Raw genomic sequence first — 16,498 nt, forward strand, 5'->3', positions numbered from 1 at the left:
GAAACGTTTGCACTGACAGGCTCACACTCTACGCTCAAACTGCCATATTTACTTTAGTTTTTTGTTGTTAGCTATATATTAAGTATCTCACGACACAAGACGCTACGACGAGTTTAACAGAGCTTTACTTTACTGCTGCATTCTGCCTCACTGAGACTGAGAAACCTGATGCTGATGCATCTTGGCTCATTTGCATACTAAACAGTGATTGGGTGTTTACTGGGGAGAGGGTCTCTGCCGACTGTAGAGAGTAAATCACACAGCCGGCACACAGCACGGAGTGGAGTGGAGACAGATGAGAAAACTTTTCTGTTTTGCGCCTTTTTCGGCAGATTTGATTTGAGGGGGCAAGACATTTGTTTGAGGGGACATTGCCCCCTCTTGCCCCTGCGTAGAACCGGCCTCGATCGAGAAACCCCTTTCTGGTATCAAGCCCTCTAGGAAAACTTCTTCCAACTGCATTTCAGCTATGAGATTTATAATTGAGGAAAAAAACAGTGGAATGCAGCTGGTTTAATTTAGAGTAGGTTGGAAATGTGATAGATAAAACAAATACTATATGAATCAATGAATGGTTAAGCTTGACTGTCACTGCGCTTAGTGTGGCGGCAAAAGCCAAATTTTGTGGCAGTGCACCACAGCCCAGTTGGCACTGGCTGTCAGTATGACATCAGAAAGACATGAAACTCTTAAATTGGATTTTTTTTTTTTGGCCACCCAACGTCACAACACAGATATTAATTTTTAATGACAATGGTGGCCAGCTGTTTAAATGAATGTGTGGGAAACCCTGTAAAAAATCTTAAATTCAAATAGTTCAAACTGATGAAATGTAGCATAAAGAGTGAAAGCTGTTTTCACTTGGTTCACTGCAAGTGGTGGCATGGTACAGTTATGATGATGCAATAATTTGCATTCAGCCAATTAGAGCGAGAAAGTTTGTAAAAGACAGGTCTTAAACAATGGCAGCCAATCAGGGGTGGTGACACTTCTCAACTGTATTTTTTTTACTAATGTCCCAAATCCAATCACTTTGGTGTTAAAATGCTTTAATATCTCCTCTGAATCACTGTAACTCAACATTATAAAAATGTGTCCATTTCCAGCTGCATAACCACTTTTGCTTTATCCACGAATGGCATGATTAGTGGTCACAGAGGCAGATTAATAGTAAGGATAGTAAGTGTCTGAATTAGCTTCTGAGTGATTATAACACACACTGGAATATGTCACACCCAATCACATTCTCTGTGTCTCTGTGTAAATATAATAAGGATAAGTATACACTGGGCCACAGTGCTAATGATGGCTTTCAAATACAACTGAACACTTTGTTCGTCACAATAAACTCCTTTTAAGTGGGAGCACACACACAGTGGCTCTCCTTGTAGCATCTCCAGGAACAGGACTGTTCCGCTCCCAGCTGCTGGTGTTGTTTCATGCAGTATTTGCAGATGCCACAGTAGCTTATGAGAAAAGACGAGGGAATGTGAAGAAGCAGCAGTTTAATTGGGCATGCAGCGACAAGGAATTTCAGTCTGATGAGATACAATGTGCATCAATAAGTGATGATGTTCTATGGGCCTGTAAAACCCACCGTGCTCACTGAGATTGTGTTTACGCACATGTGGAGACGCCTGTCGGCTTTGTGTTTGTGCATAGATTTTGTTCTGCGCGGTCCTGTACGACTGAGATTCAGCTGGTGTCTTGTGTTTCTGAGTAGATGTTAATGTGAATCACTCTACCACAAAGCACACTGTTCATGCTATCCAACCCGGGTTAATGAAAAATCCCTAGAGGTTCTATCCACATGTTCAGCCAGTACTGTCGGTTCATTAGAATAAATAAATAAAAAACAAAAGAGACATCATGTAAAGAAACTACCTTGTCTGAGGAATTCTCTATTAGTTAGGCTGTGTTTTGTTGAGTCCCCAGCTTTCTAAAGTACAGTGGCAAGACATAAACTATTTCCAGCTACTGTAGTCTATTACCCATCCATCATATGAGTGAGAATGTTGTGACACTGACAGCTGCTGGTTGTGATTCACTTCCTTGATGAACAGAATGAACAGCTTGATGCTGAAAATGTAAGCAGGGTGTCTGCTGAATTTAAAACTACGAGGAGCAAGTGAAGGCCTGTTCACAGCCAGAAATTAATTTGACTGGGCATGAATTATGGACACAACCCCAGTATCCCTCATATTATGTTCATATTGGACTAGTCCACACAGCATGTCCGATGCCAACATTCAGTGCCAAAGCATGAAGTAGATTGCCCTTTATGTAGCAATGCTGGATTGGTGCATGGACTTATCTGACTTTGGAGAGACAACAGTTTGCATCCTGTCTCAATAGTACAGTTAATATATCCTCTTCTTTTTTAAAGACAGTAACCCTAATCTTTTCCTAACCATAACCAAAGCCTAAATCAATATTTTTTTTATCCCTGTCCCACATTTTTGAGTGTCCCTTTGCCATTGCGACAGAGTTAAGGGATAGCAGTTACAACCTTCCCCTATGAAATGGAACAACTCTAAAGACCACAATGCGTCACCAGCAGTTCTTGATGAGGTTCCGTTTTGACATGGAAATACATCAAAATGTGGGACTGCCATGCACAAATCAGCAATAATAAAGTAAGGTTAGCTAGTTAGCTACCTCAGCATTTAACATCAGAAAGGTATTAGCATTTTTTTATTGTGCAGGACAGTAATACATTGAAACAACATTTAACTAAGATAATATGAAGATTATTGTAATTGATTTTTAAATCTCTATTAAAAAAGAAAATACATTTGTGAGTTTCTTTTGTTTCTAGCACAGCCATCTTGCCGATCTTGTATCACTTGGTTCAGAATGTATGTCTGAACAATCTCCGTTTGGAAGGGCCACATAGCCCTAAAACTTTGCTCTATCCTATCTAGAATCAGAATACGCTACTCCTGTATGTGAACGCACCGAGCGGAGGGGTAAGGGGTGTGTATTGGGCATTGGGCCCCAACTGTTGTGGCAGCCTAACCTTAACTGTACCTTAAACGGATGGATGGATGGATGGATGGATAGACTGTTAAGATAAAACTGAACTAAAACTAGACACTGGCAAGCAATTTCTGTAAAATTTTACACTGACAGCAGCAAAAACTTTCTAGAGACACATAATGCTAGCCAGACATTCCTTTTTTTAAATCAACCTAATGAGAAACGGTATTAATGAATAGCTGTAAAGGTGCAAAATGTTGATGCTGTACATACCTGCAAAATATTCAGTAACAGTGTTTCATCTTTTTTCTGGCAACATTCACTTAGTATTAATAATACTAACTGGTGGCTGGAGAGGTGCCAGTTCACCTCTTGGGCACTACCGAGGTGCCCTTGAGCAAGGCACCGAACCCCCCAACCGCTCGGGGCGCCTGACCAAGGCGGTCCCCTCACTCTGAGATCTCTCCACTTTGTGCATGTATAGGTCCTGTTTGTGTATGTGTGTGTCTTTCGGACCTGTGTGTTAATGACAAGCAAGAGTGAAAACATTAAATTTCCCCTCAGGGGATTAATAAAGTGAATAAACTTAAACTTAATACATAATAGGGGCCATTTTACACTGTATTGAACAGATCATAGTACAGTGATGGCTATGGCATGTAACAAAGGTTACATGTCATCTGACGGGCCACCGCCTACACATTCACACCACATTCACTGTAGTCCTTTTGTTGATTTTTTTTTTTTTTTCATTTTACTGTTCATGCTAGTAATGTATCTTTTTGTTTTTAGTTTTATCACTGTATACACAAACTATACAAAGTTGCCCAAAATAGTTAAAAACCGCCAAGTGTTGTCCGCATTAGTCAGTAGCACTTGCATATTTAAGGCTACAGGAATAAATAAATAATCATAAATATATCTTTTTTGTGCACTTTTGGAATGTTAATTTTGCACCTGGCATTTCCTCACAGCTCTGACTGGACCTGGGTTGATCATCCTGAAGCTCTGGTAGCTCTGAATAACTGGAGAGATGACAGCTCTTTATTTTCAGTATTATTTCCATGCATCTTCTGCTCTCCTGTGAAATGATTAAATGCAAATGTCATTATTAGTTTTCTAAAAGAATGAACTGTGGAAGGCAGTTATGATATTGTGACATAATGAGGCAGCTCTGCTAGCATGTTTTGTTTTTCTTTTTTTTTTCAAACACCAACCATGTCACTCACTTGTGAACATATCTGTGGTTTTGCAGTGTTTAGCTGCTCTTTCCTGCTGTTTTTTTTCCCTCTTCAATGTGCTCTCTCTAACCTTTTCTCTTTCTGTCATTTTTTCACTTGCGCTGTTTTTTCTCTACACCTCGTCCACATGCACTAACTGAACATTTTTGTGTGCAACCAACAGCATGTGATAGCAGGCAGGGATCACACCATCAGGTTAAAAGCAGGCAGGGGGCTAACGTCACAGTTCTGTGTGACTGTAGCCGCCCTGTGTTTTTTTAGCTTTGATTTAACCATTTCACTGTGCATTATTAACACTGGTCCAACACTTAGGACCAATCAGCTGGCCAGGGAGTTCTCTTAGTGCTCCTCATGCCAGTATGGGCCAGTATGAGTAATGTTCTTGGGAAACAAGGTTGCCAGGTTTGGATCCATATTCAATCTCGAAATCAGTGAAACATTTTATTTTTTGTGAGAAGAGTTTAGACTTTACAGTCTGCAAATCACAGCTTTATCATTCTTTTTTTGGGATCAGCTTCACTTTAATGGGTCGCACAGTATGTAGATAAATTTAATCATTTAATTATGTATGAATCTTTGCATTACTTACATATTCAAGTTATTCATATCCAGTCAGGCTCTATACAGTGAAATTTTCTGGCATGGTGTCCAGATGTTCAGCTACAGTTGTGATAATCACAGTATGTGGATAAGGCTGCACTTGGCAATATTTAAATGAAAATCTGTAGATATCCAGCTGTTAAGTTACAAACTGGTGCTGGAAAACACAAAAGTGTCTTATTCCCGCTGGGGATTTACAGTAGCTTGTTTTTCCAAAGTGATCTATCACATTCTGTGTGGAGATTTCTTGTCAGTGTACTCATCACTGTAATTTAAGATAGCTGATGTAAGATCCTGATTAGCACTTACCAAACAGTTTACCAGCCAGCAATATTTACTGCAATCCAAAAGAGTCTCCTGAATTGCACCAAGTTAGCAAGCCCTCTAGAGAAACTTGCATTCAATGGATGTTTTGCCAGTTTTCAATCAGCTTTGTACTACATCAAGGTAGTGCTGACCAAATATAAACCAAGACTGTTACTGTATTGCCTTTTTCTTGCCTAAAATGTCTTCAGAAACATATTTTAGTTCCCTGTTTAGCTGTGATACCTGAGTTTGTCATGCTGTTTCTGATATTGTGAAAAGTGGAGGTTGAGAAAAATTTAACTAAATGGTAAAACTAGGCAGTGTTGATAAATGAGAACCAAGATTCAGATACTGTGTTGCGTATTTCTCGCCTTAAATATTTTCAGAAACATATTTTTCTTACCATTTAACTGTAATTTAAGATTATTTGTTACCAGCTGCTGTCATATTGTTTTCAATCAAGCAACTCACATTACATAACCCGCCAGCAAGAGTGTTCAATGGTCCAGTACACTGCGGTGCATTTTGGTAGGTTTTCTACCTCCTGAGCAAAATGAATGCCACAGCCCTTTCCCTCCATTTTCTCTAGTCACATAGCACAAAAAAACCCTCTAAACAACACCTGACCTTGTGCTCCACATAAAACAGAGGCACTAGCATCATTAATATAAACATGTCAGGTTTTACTGATGTTAAGATTTTCGCATTTTTGCTGGGGAGATTTTGTAAACAAAACAAGAACAACTAGTACCTCAGAACAAAATACTGTATGTTAATATTCAAGTGACAAAGCCCTCTGGTGGATGTGGAAATTATGACAGGAGCAAAGAAGGTAGCTGATTGAAGATATTATAAAGTGACAAAGTCTGTGTCGGGAGGAGGTTGGGGTGGATGGATGGGTCAACAACACATCAGACTTTCACACCAGAGAATTTCCTGCATCTGGTATCCAGGTTCAATCCCTAGTCAGTTGGCCCTGTTGAATACAGCCGGCATCCATTACATTAACATGACATTAGAGAAAATCAATTTATTGTTAGTCCGACTAAAACCGGACTTTTAAAATACATGTAAACATGTTAGTTTGTCTGAAATTGTACTAAATCGAGTTTCTTAAAGTCAGATTGACACACCCAAATAATGTGACTGGGAAGTGAGTTACTCCTGCCAGTATACAGCCAATTGGACCAAAACTGGCCAAGGCACTCTGCGCATGCTCCAAAGTTTCTGCCCCAGGCTTTCACCCAGAAGTTGAATAGCATTAAATGGTTAACAGAAGAAGAAGCTGGTAACAACATGGTGAAATCTACATCCTGAGTCATGCATTTTTGGATGGACAAAATGTACAGAGCTGTAAAGTTGTCCACCATGGTACCAGTTTGCTGCTAGCTAACCGTAGCTAACTTGTTTGTCGATTGGTTGGTCGGTGACGTAATAGGTCAACCAGAAAAAGGTCCAATACTAACAAGCTGAAAGACTGCATACTGCCACCTATTGTAGCACAGTCATACTTTGGTCAGTAAATCAATTCCCCACTACTGCTTGTATACTGGAACAAGGACAGTCGTCCAGTTTAATGGCCTGTTGAGCTACAACCACAGCTCCACTTAACTGTGCATATAAACGTACTGAGTGTTTATTTGGTGGGAAGTCAGTGAGGGATCATGTCATTGTTGACCTAGTAACTCCAACTGGTTGACATTCGCATTCTTCCTCTGTCCAAGACTTGGAGTTAGCAGCAACGAGGAACTGGACAATCTAAATTTGGTACATATAAAGGAGCAAAAATGGATTACAACGTGTGGGAGGCTGGCACTTTTTTTAGAACCCAAGACAGTGTAGCCACAAGACATGGTGTCTTTTGAAAAAGTTTGATCTCTTGCTTTGTTTCAATGAACAACAAAAGGCATAATTATCGTTATCACTGTGCCTATTGCTGTCTGTATCTATATATACAAGGAGACCAGCCCAGTATCATTAGGAGTCACCCTGACATTTGGCAATTCTGCACCTCCCACGTTAGTGAGTAGTTGTAGTGTGCCTTTATCAGTTTGGAGTTTACATGGAATCACAGAACTGACATTGTTTGCTGTTTTCTAACTGCAACCAGGATCATACTGTTACTTACTTCATATGTGTATATGATGACCACAATCTTTTCCTAACCTTAGCCTTACCAAACTATAGGGAAAAAAAATAAAAATAAAAATAAAATTGGCTAATTAGTAGGGATGTCCCGATCCAGCTTTTTCACTTCCGATCCGATACCGATATTACAGCCTTGAGTTTTGGCCGATACCGATACCAATCCAATCCAAGCGCGTATTATACATATTCACTTATTTTGTTGTCAGTCATGTTAGAAAAGGTTTGATCAAGCGATATTACTCTAACAAGAACAACTACTTAATCAGGTTAGTTAGAATTATCCACAACAGTTGGTATGAGAAACTGACCCGTTTATTGTTAACAGGGTTAAATAAACATGCTTTAAACTTGAATATTAACATTAAATAAAAAATATAGCTGGTTTGCTTTGGCTGCTTTGGCCCCTTAATAAATTGAAAATAAAGCAACACAAGAAATCTTTAAAATGTCTAACAATGGAATTAAAATAGCAGCAAGACTCCACACACTTGTGCTTTGCTCCACTAATAAATAAAAAAAAAGATTAACACCACAAGACATTGTTGACATTTAACAAACAATGCAGCCTTTCCTTTTCAGTTATTTTTGTAGTGTCAGTGCCAGCCTGGTGCTGCTGTTTCCTGGGACCAACAGAGGGGACAAAAAACCACACACAATATTGTACAACTGTTTAAACAAACAAAAGTCCATCCATGACTCCAGTTTCACTAATTGTGCCCAAAACAGTGCCATCAGTGCTCTTTACTTAAACATTAAGAGTGTAAACCAAATAAAAATATCACTCTCAAAAAACCAGAGCAGAAAACAAATAGTCAGTTAACTAAATAGACCGCTACTCTTCCTACCCTCCCTGTGTGTCTGCCGTCTGCGTGCTGGCCTGGTGGATTGATAGTAAGTGTTGGAGCAGATCTCTGGAATGGACTGCTTGAATCGCGGAGCGCTGGGATCGGCATTTTTTCATGCAGTCCGATCCAATGCCGATGCACATTTTTTGCTAATATCGGCGGCCTTAGTACTGAGCAAAAAGTACAGCTGATGCTTATAGGCTAATATTTCAGGTATTCAAGAATAAACCAGACTATTAAACAAATAAATTCTGTCCTGATGGTGCGCCACGGTAGCTCATTCAATAGAGTGCAGGTTTGAGTCCAGCCTGGGGCCCTTTGCTACAGGTATTCCCCTCTCTCTCCCCATCCATATAATTGTTTACCACTGTCTCAATTAAGCATAAGAAAATGCCTTAGAACTATCTTTAGAAAAAAAATAAAAAATAATAATTAGTGCCTAATGATGGCACAAGATAAATAGTCAGGGTATCACCAAAGTTATTTGAATGAAATTTCTGGACCAGCCATGAGACTGACATTGCAATCTCTAAAGCCAAGCACGCTAGCATGGCTACAAAGTCATTGAACGGAATCTTGCAGAACCATTCAGTGTTGACGTTCTGTCTGGAGATAGGGTTGTCAAAGAAACAACTCCACATCCTTCTCTGACACTATGGAAAGGCATTATGGGAAACCAGCAGCATAACATAGCGATTGGACCTGGTGCAAATATTTTTCTTGAGCCCTCACCCCACCCAAAATGCAAGTGCATGCTGGTGTGCATACACACAAGCAGGGATTGTGAACTGTCCAGGACTCACCCCAGGCATGTAGACTCAATTTAGGTGGCCCACCCAGGAAGATAAAGTCTGAATTCCACTTTCCACAGTGGGCTGGTGGCCAGCTCTCTGTCCTACCTGTGTAATGGCTACACCAGAACAATTGTTAATCAAGCAAAGAGTTAGGGTGGGCTAGGATGAGATCCTCCTTGGGGTTTGCGCTGGCTAATTTCAAGTCATTTCAACTGTGTTCTGTGAACTGCCGCGTGCTTTCCTAGCGAAGTAAAGCCAAAATACACTGCTGGCAAATGAGGCATCAGAACAGCCACCCCTATTATTGAACTGAAGGGTGTCTCTCCCATCCTGCAAACCAGCCTTTAATCAGCACCAGTGAAGCGTCAGATTTATCAATGTTAATCCAACAGCCTACCCTGTACTTGAACCACCCCAGCCTGATTTCTCCAAGAGGCAAAAAATTGCTTGGGCCCCAGTTAGCTGCACTGTTTTCACTGTCGATATTTATGCCATTGTGCAGAACATTGGCTATTGCTAATGTAGGAGTAGACAAAATGTGTATGTATACACCAATATATGTAAACAACACTTTACAACAATAATTACTGTTGAAATTTATTGGACATTACAGAACAATAATGGACAGCGGTTTGAAATGTAGAACATTTTGAACGTATTATCCCCTGTTTGCATAAACAGCCCTGCATGAGCAGCAACAACCACAAATTCACCGCTGATGTATTTTGACACTATGTTGAGTAATTCCGTGCCTTCACACTTTACACTCTACTACACAGCCTATGGACCTGCACCTCCATCCATTTCACTTCTCTCCCTGCTTCCATCCAGCATTCCCTCCGTTCCCAGCCTGCTGCACTGTATATTTCACCATTTTCCCCTATGGCAGCTCTGAGCTGCGGTTGTGGGTGGTGATGGGGGGAGGCTACAAAACGAGGCTGCCCACAGGGAGAACAGGCTTGTTCACTTGCCCATAATATTTGGACAGGGGAAGCGGTCTGAAACCCATACTGTTTTCCTTTTTTCTATTTCCCTCTGCAGAGGTCCTTCTGCAGTGCCATGGTGGACGAACTGCGGGTTTCCCTCAAGTGCCAGCGCCGGCTCAAACACAAGCCCCAGCCGCCCGTCATGGTGAAAACGGAGGAGGTCATCAACATGCACACCTTCAACGACCGCAGACTGCCAGGGAAAGAGACCATGGCCTAAAATGGGAATCTCAATCACTTTTTCAGCCTCTCTCCTGCAGTGAGGAGGTGTGCAGAGACACTGGGGAAACGGGTGGGGGTAAATGGTAAAGGGGGAGGGTGGGGTGGCGATGGTTAACAGTTGGGTTATTTTGAAGGTAGTGCAGAGGTGCTTGGGAGTATATTGACAAAATGTCATTCTTGTTTCTTTATAAATAGCTAGGGATAAGAGATTCAACAATATTTCCTGTGGAAATAACGAACCTGGGTGAAATTTCAGCGAGTTACCTCAGTACTCTTACCACCTCGGCAAGGCGCCAAACTACAGGTGCCAAGATTTTCAAAACCCAGGAGTCAAAGAGAAATGGTCTGGAAACAAATTTAAGGTGGGGCAGAGGTGGTCCCTTAAAAGAGTAGAAAAAAAGAATTGGACCTATCATGTTAAGCTGCTGCTCAGTCAGTCTTTCACTGCACAGCACCAAAGAGGCTGGTCGAGCAGCATTAAGAGCATCTCAGAGATTATGAGCCAATATAGAGATGCTCACTGGGGGAACGGGGAGAAAAGTTTATACAGGATTGCTTATTTTCAAAAGTTGTGAACAGATCAACAGCATGGGCTCTCTCAAATTAAACCCAAAGCCCTGACGACGAAGGCGAGCTCCCAAAATGTACAGAGAGGTTTTGCATAGTCACATATGATATTGATCGACACAAAAACGGATATACTGTATATCATCCATCAGGCAATAAGTGATATAATTTATTTGTGTTTCAGAGTACTAACACTTTTAGTCTTTAATGTAGGGGTTGGGGTGGGGGAGGGGGGCAACTGGTGAAGTACAAGCAGAGAATGCAGGAGTAGGGGCAATATATAGTGAGCTGTTGATGTCCATGTATCAGCCAGTAGTCACTCAAAGAGGATCCTATGGAGGTACACACTCTGTCAATAAGGATGAACCTTGGAATGGTGTGGGCATGGCTCACCAAGTCTAAATTCATAGCAATCACACGACACACAAACTCTATTTATTCAAAGTATTTATTCTTTTTATTTATGAAACTCCTTATTTATTATCTCAACGGACTGGATTTTCACTACTGCCGTAAGTACACCTCACTTCAACTCTGTATGGGTATACACAGTTTCTTTCCATTTGCTCAATGTCAAGTCTCCAGTTTCATTTTGTACTCCTGTGGCTTCTTTTTTTTTCTCCTTTCTTTGGCAGTAAAGCTCCACATTTACTTGTGCAAATGCAATTTCTATGAAAAAGTGTTTTTGTACGAAGAGAATCAAAATTTTGTAATGATTTTTATTGACACGAAACGCACCACGAGGAGTGTCATCCGTGGCAGAGGGGTGGTACTCCAGGCCGGTAGTTCAGGAGGCTTTCCTAAACACTAGACAGAGCGAACACACACATGCGAACACACATATACACACACACACACACACACACACACATACAAACACCAAGAGTGCAGGGTGCACCCATCCTCCATGGAGCAGATTCACACCAATTAGTACTATTAGTACAACTATTAGTACAGAGAATTCTGGTAAGCATCAGTGACATAATGTTTTGGAGAAGAAGAAAAAAATGAACTATTTTTATCATGTAAAGGAATCATATTTAAAGAAAGATATTTTTACTTCACATGAAAGAGTAATACTACTGGTTAGAGCAAATTATATAGTGTACACACACGGGAAGGGAGGAAGATTGCTGATGATGCTTATCATTCTACACCCCTGATTACTGATAGACTGCTAGAATCCAGTGCTGAGCAATCGTGTGTAAATGGTTTTAAAATGGAAAAAGATGTATTAAAAAAATAATGAACACTTAACTAATTTTGAACTTGTTGTGAAAACAAAATGGAGTGCACACAGTTTACCCTTTGGAGTTGATGCACAAGTTTAAAGAAAATAAAAAAGTATTCACAACTTTCACCTCATCTGTCTCTTCATTGAATGTTAGTCTATGAATGATGCACGGCAAGAACAGGGTCAATATGACAACACTTAATGTCTTTAGTTGTAGAGGGCTATTAAATGAGTGTGATTAGAATTTTATACAGTGCACTTAAAATACATACCCAGCTAAAAATGCCCCAGTGAGCCATTTTAATAATGGGATGGAAGCTGGGTCTCATTTAGATAACCCCATTAGGCAGGGGTGTGTCCAATCAAGAACTAGTTAAAGAAATATTTATAGCATTAGAATTAGAATCAGAATTAGAATCTGCATAAGGTTAAACCAAAATATAATGTATATTATACAACAGTGCAATCTGATTGGTCGAGAGACAGTAAAACCGTGACGATATTGGAGGACAACATCACGGTTATTTCACTGTGTATGTATCACTCCGCCTCACAGCTGATTGCAATCAACAATCAAATCAAAACTGACGGTTAGTATCAGTTAGGTCAGCAGTTACCTTGCATCCCTGGAAAAGTATTTAAACAAACTTCCAGCAGATGCAAATGCCCTTTATCTGAAGCCCAGGATGACAGCAGCTCACACAGACAATATCTGGTACACTAAAGCTCCACTGGGATTAAAGTCACTCGCACAGATGCTGCCGAAGATGTGCAAAGAGGCCAGGACAACAGCTATCTACACCAATCACAGCCTCAGGACGACTGCCATACAGAAGCTGTCAGATGCGGGTCTTGAAGCTAGGGAGATCATGACAGTGAGTGGGCACAGGTATGATGTTGTTTTAACGTAGACTATGTGTAAAGTTAGTCTTCTAATTAGGAGTCGGGCCCTAAAATATACCTTTTGTCTTGCCGGTCTGAGAGCTTGTTAAAAAGCTACTGGAAGCCATCCATGGAGAGCAGGAAACGATGGAGCAACATACTGTCAGATCAGAAGGCAGAGTCGGCTGTGCCTGTGAAGCGACAGTCCACCATGCAGTCACCAGAGACTTATTTCACCAGCTGCACAATTGTGCAGAATAAGTGCCTGGCGCACCATGTCTGCGTTACATAGCAACGTTGACAGCGGAGTCCTGAGGGAACTATTTTTGTTGGCGGAAGACAAATAAAATGCTTAAATTATCTATTTTGTCCTCATTTTTCAACATTTCTTAATCAGCCTTGCTTATTTAACTGTTGAACTGTTGTATAAATGCAATATCACACTCGAGCTAGTGATGTTGTACTCGTATATCGTCACGGCTGTGATTGTCTTCGGCACTCGGCCTGCGGCCTCGTGTCTATGACCAAATCACAGCCGTGAACATCACTCCCAAAATTTCTGATACTGTGAATAGAGGATAAACTGAACTCCAAAAAGCATGAAGTTAGAGATGGAACATGCTTGTCAAGAGATTACAAAGCATTATTATTATTGTTATTACTAAGCAAATTTACTGTATGTTTTGTTGTTTTTGTTTTTGTACAATTTTAGAGTGAAAAAAGGAAAGGAGCACCTTGCAAAAGTTTGGACACCCGAAGACGTGAGCTCTCAGACAACTTTTACAGGGTCTTAGACCTAAAAGGGATAGTGCACCCAAAAATGAAAATTCAGCCATTATCTACTCACCCATATGCTGATGGAGGCTCACCTCCACCTAGTGAAGGCTTACGGCGCCCCAGATTCAGATATGTTGTGGTTTCAATTATGTGTTTTTGGACGTTTGAATCTGGGGCGCCATAAGCCTCCATTAGGTGGAGTTGTGCTGCTACCCCCTCTCCCCTTGGATCTCCGCAAGTGATGTGAGGATTCGAAAACTTCACCTGAACCTCCCTCAGCGTATGGGTGAGTAGATAATGGCTGAATTTTCATTTTTGGGTGCACTATGCCGTTAAGTAGCTTGTTAGGACTATGGCTTGTTCACAATCATCATTCGGAAAGGCCAGGTGATGCAGTTTTAAAGCTTTATAAATACTCCTGAAACCTTGTCCCATCAATCAGCAACTATGGGCTCCTCTAAACAGCTGCCTAGCACTCTGCTAACTTCTTATAACCTTGTCCTGCTTTGCGGGAATCATTTATTTAAGTTTTCAAAGTGTTTTCAGGTAGCTGTCTCCTGATTTCATAATGTAATTAAGAAATGACAGTTAACAGGAACTGTAGGGGTTAAGTTGAGGTCTGGAAGACCAAGACATTTTTCAGAGGGAGCTGCTCATAGGAAAATCAAATCAAAACTCCTGTTTGACTGAAAAATACTTGCAGGAAGATTTAGCAGACTCTGGAGTGGTGGTGTACTGTTGCAGTTGCTACTGTTGCTACTATGCAGTGACACCTGTACAAATATGCCCATCATGGAGGAGTCATCAGAGGAAAACCTTTTCTGTGTCCTCACCACAGAATTCAGCATCAAAAGTTTGCAAAGGAACATCTAAACAAGCCTGGTGCCTTTTGGAAAGAAGTCCTGTGGACTGATGAAGTTAAAAGAGAGCTTTGTTTTGCATAATGAGCAAAGGTAAGCTTGGAGAAAAAAGGTGCAGAATTTCAAGAAGTGAACACCTGTCCAACTGTTAAACACGGGGGTGGATTGATCATGTTTTGGGCTTGTGTTGCAGCCAGTGGTACAGGCAACATTTCACAGGTAGAGGGAAGAATGGATTCAGTTAAACTCCAGCAAACTGTGGAAGCAAACATCACACCATCTGTAAGAAAGCTGAAGATGAAGACAGGATGACTTTGACAACAGGACAATGATCCTAAACACACTTTGAAATCCAGAATGGACCTCTAAGAGGCGCAAGCTGAAGGGTTTGCCATGGCCCTCACTGTCCCCCGAGCTAAACATTAAAAAACTGTGGATAGACCTCAAAATAGCAGTGCATGCAAGACGATCCAAGAACCTCATAGATGTAGAGGCCTTTTGTAGGAAGAATGAATGAAAATCCTTTCAAACAAGAACTGAAAGACTCTTAGCTGGATACAAAAAGTGTTTAGAAGCTGTGATACTTGCCAAAGGCAGGGTGCCCAAACCCAAAAGAAATCTTGTGTGAAATATTGAACATGTCTTCTTTAACTTTTTGCCTTTGGGAAATTTGGTCATGTTTTACATACCTAGCTATACACAGTAGGCAAATTTTGACCAAGGGTGAATCAAACCCCTTTCATTGGAGGATGCCCACCAAGGGTAGGAATCTCCATCATTCACAATATTAACAGCATACCCATGCCGCACGTGTTCCCATCCCAGGTCTTCAAATACTGATGCTGTCTCACACCCCTTGATGTGTGATACCAGCCCGTTCTCATTCCAAACTTCTCAAATGCCATTGCTTGGTCAGTGAATTTGACTTCAGACACTGACAATAAACCCCACTGTGTGGCATTAGTTTGAAATGCAGCTGGAGAGAACCTTTCGCGGGGGTATAATATGCCGCCGGTTGGCCAGATAGCACCTGTCACAGCAGTATGATAAACCACTAGATGGTGTCAGTTTGAAACACTCCTGGAAATGACGTAATATAAGGAGCTGGAAAGTCCCAGACTTTCCCGGGAGCCCTCTGTTCACTTCATGTATGAATGTAGAGCCAAATCATATTTTTTTCTAAACCTGACCACTTGCTTTTGTTGAACAAGGAAATAAACATAAATACAATGTGTTTTACCAACGTTTTAAGTTTATTTTAAAAAATACAGTATGCATATAACAAACAGAAACTGTACATTTCCTGTAAAAATGGATGTGTATTTCAAAAAAACACAATGCACTTGTCATGTCATGCAACGTCAGCAAGAAACACAGGAGGATACCAAGTGTGTAATGTGTAAACGTGCACAGTACTGACAAAGCTGCTGTATTTGATGAGTTGGGATGAGAATGTGGTGAAACTGACGCTGAAAGCACCCTTTGGCATCTCTATGAGATGCATCCTTTACTATAGTGCCTCTTTAGTGAAACTGGTTGTAAGACGTGATTAACACTGTCAAATAGTCATGTTTAGGATAAGGCAACAAAACTACTCAGTTAGTTTTAGAAAAAAGGTAAATCAGGTTTTCGGTACCTACCATGAAGTAAGCATGTCATAGAGTGACTTAAGGTATGTAACACTATGTGAAAACAACACGGACTTTTGGTTTCACACAGGACATGAATCGTAGTGTCCTGGGTGAAAGTCCTGTGTTTGTTTGATCGATCCACCTTCCCTCCATCCCACCCTACACTGACTTTCATGCTCTTTACACTATGTAAATTGCTCTGAGCATCAAATTTTGCTGCAGGTGGGTTTACATTGGAGTTGGCTGAAAGCCCAGCGCATCTCATAGAAATGTCAGCATCACATTCCGAGGGGCATGACATAGCATTGGCATTTGATAACCTGGAAATGAGAATGAGTTGCCATTCCTATCTGACACCTCCCTGTTAGCTTTTCTGCACCTCTTAAGGCTCACTTATACTCACTTTGCCCTTTAGTGCAATCTATT

General features: G+C 40.9%; 1 protein-coding gene across 4 annotated transcripts in view; it reads left to right on the top strand.

The window, feature by feature from the left end:
* grik2 (glutamate receptor, ionotropic, kainate 2) overlaps window positions 1–11,978 on the top strand; it is a 450,636-nt gene extending 438,658 nt beyond the window's left edge. For 3 of the 4 annotated variants that reach the window (XM_049583125.1, XM_049583127.1, XM_049583126.1), the window contains one exon: window positions 9,955–11,978. In XM_049583125.1, coding sequence (XP_049439082.1) covers window positions 9,955–10,208 — 254 coding nt within the window. In that variant the 3' untranslated portion in view covers window positions 10,209–11,978. The remainder of the gene's footprint in view (window positions 1–9,954) is intronic. The other variant, XM_049583128.1, reaches the window with a different exon arrangement.
* Window positions 11,979–16,498: the final 4,520 nt, after the last annotated feature.

Source organism: Epinephelus fuscoguttatus, linkage group LG8 (assembly GCF_011397635.1).
Source record: "Epinephelus fuscoguttatus linkage group LG8, E.fuscoguttatus.final_Chr_v1".
NCBI lineage: Eukaryota > Metazoa > Chordata > Actinopteri > Perciformes > Serranidae > Epinephelus > Epinephelus fuscoguttatus.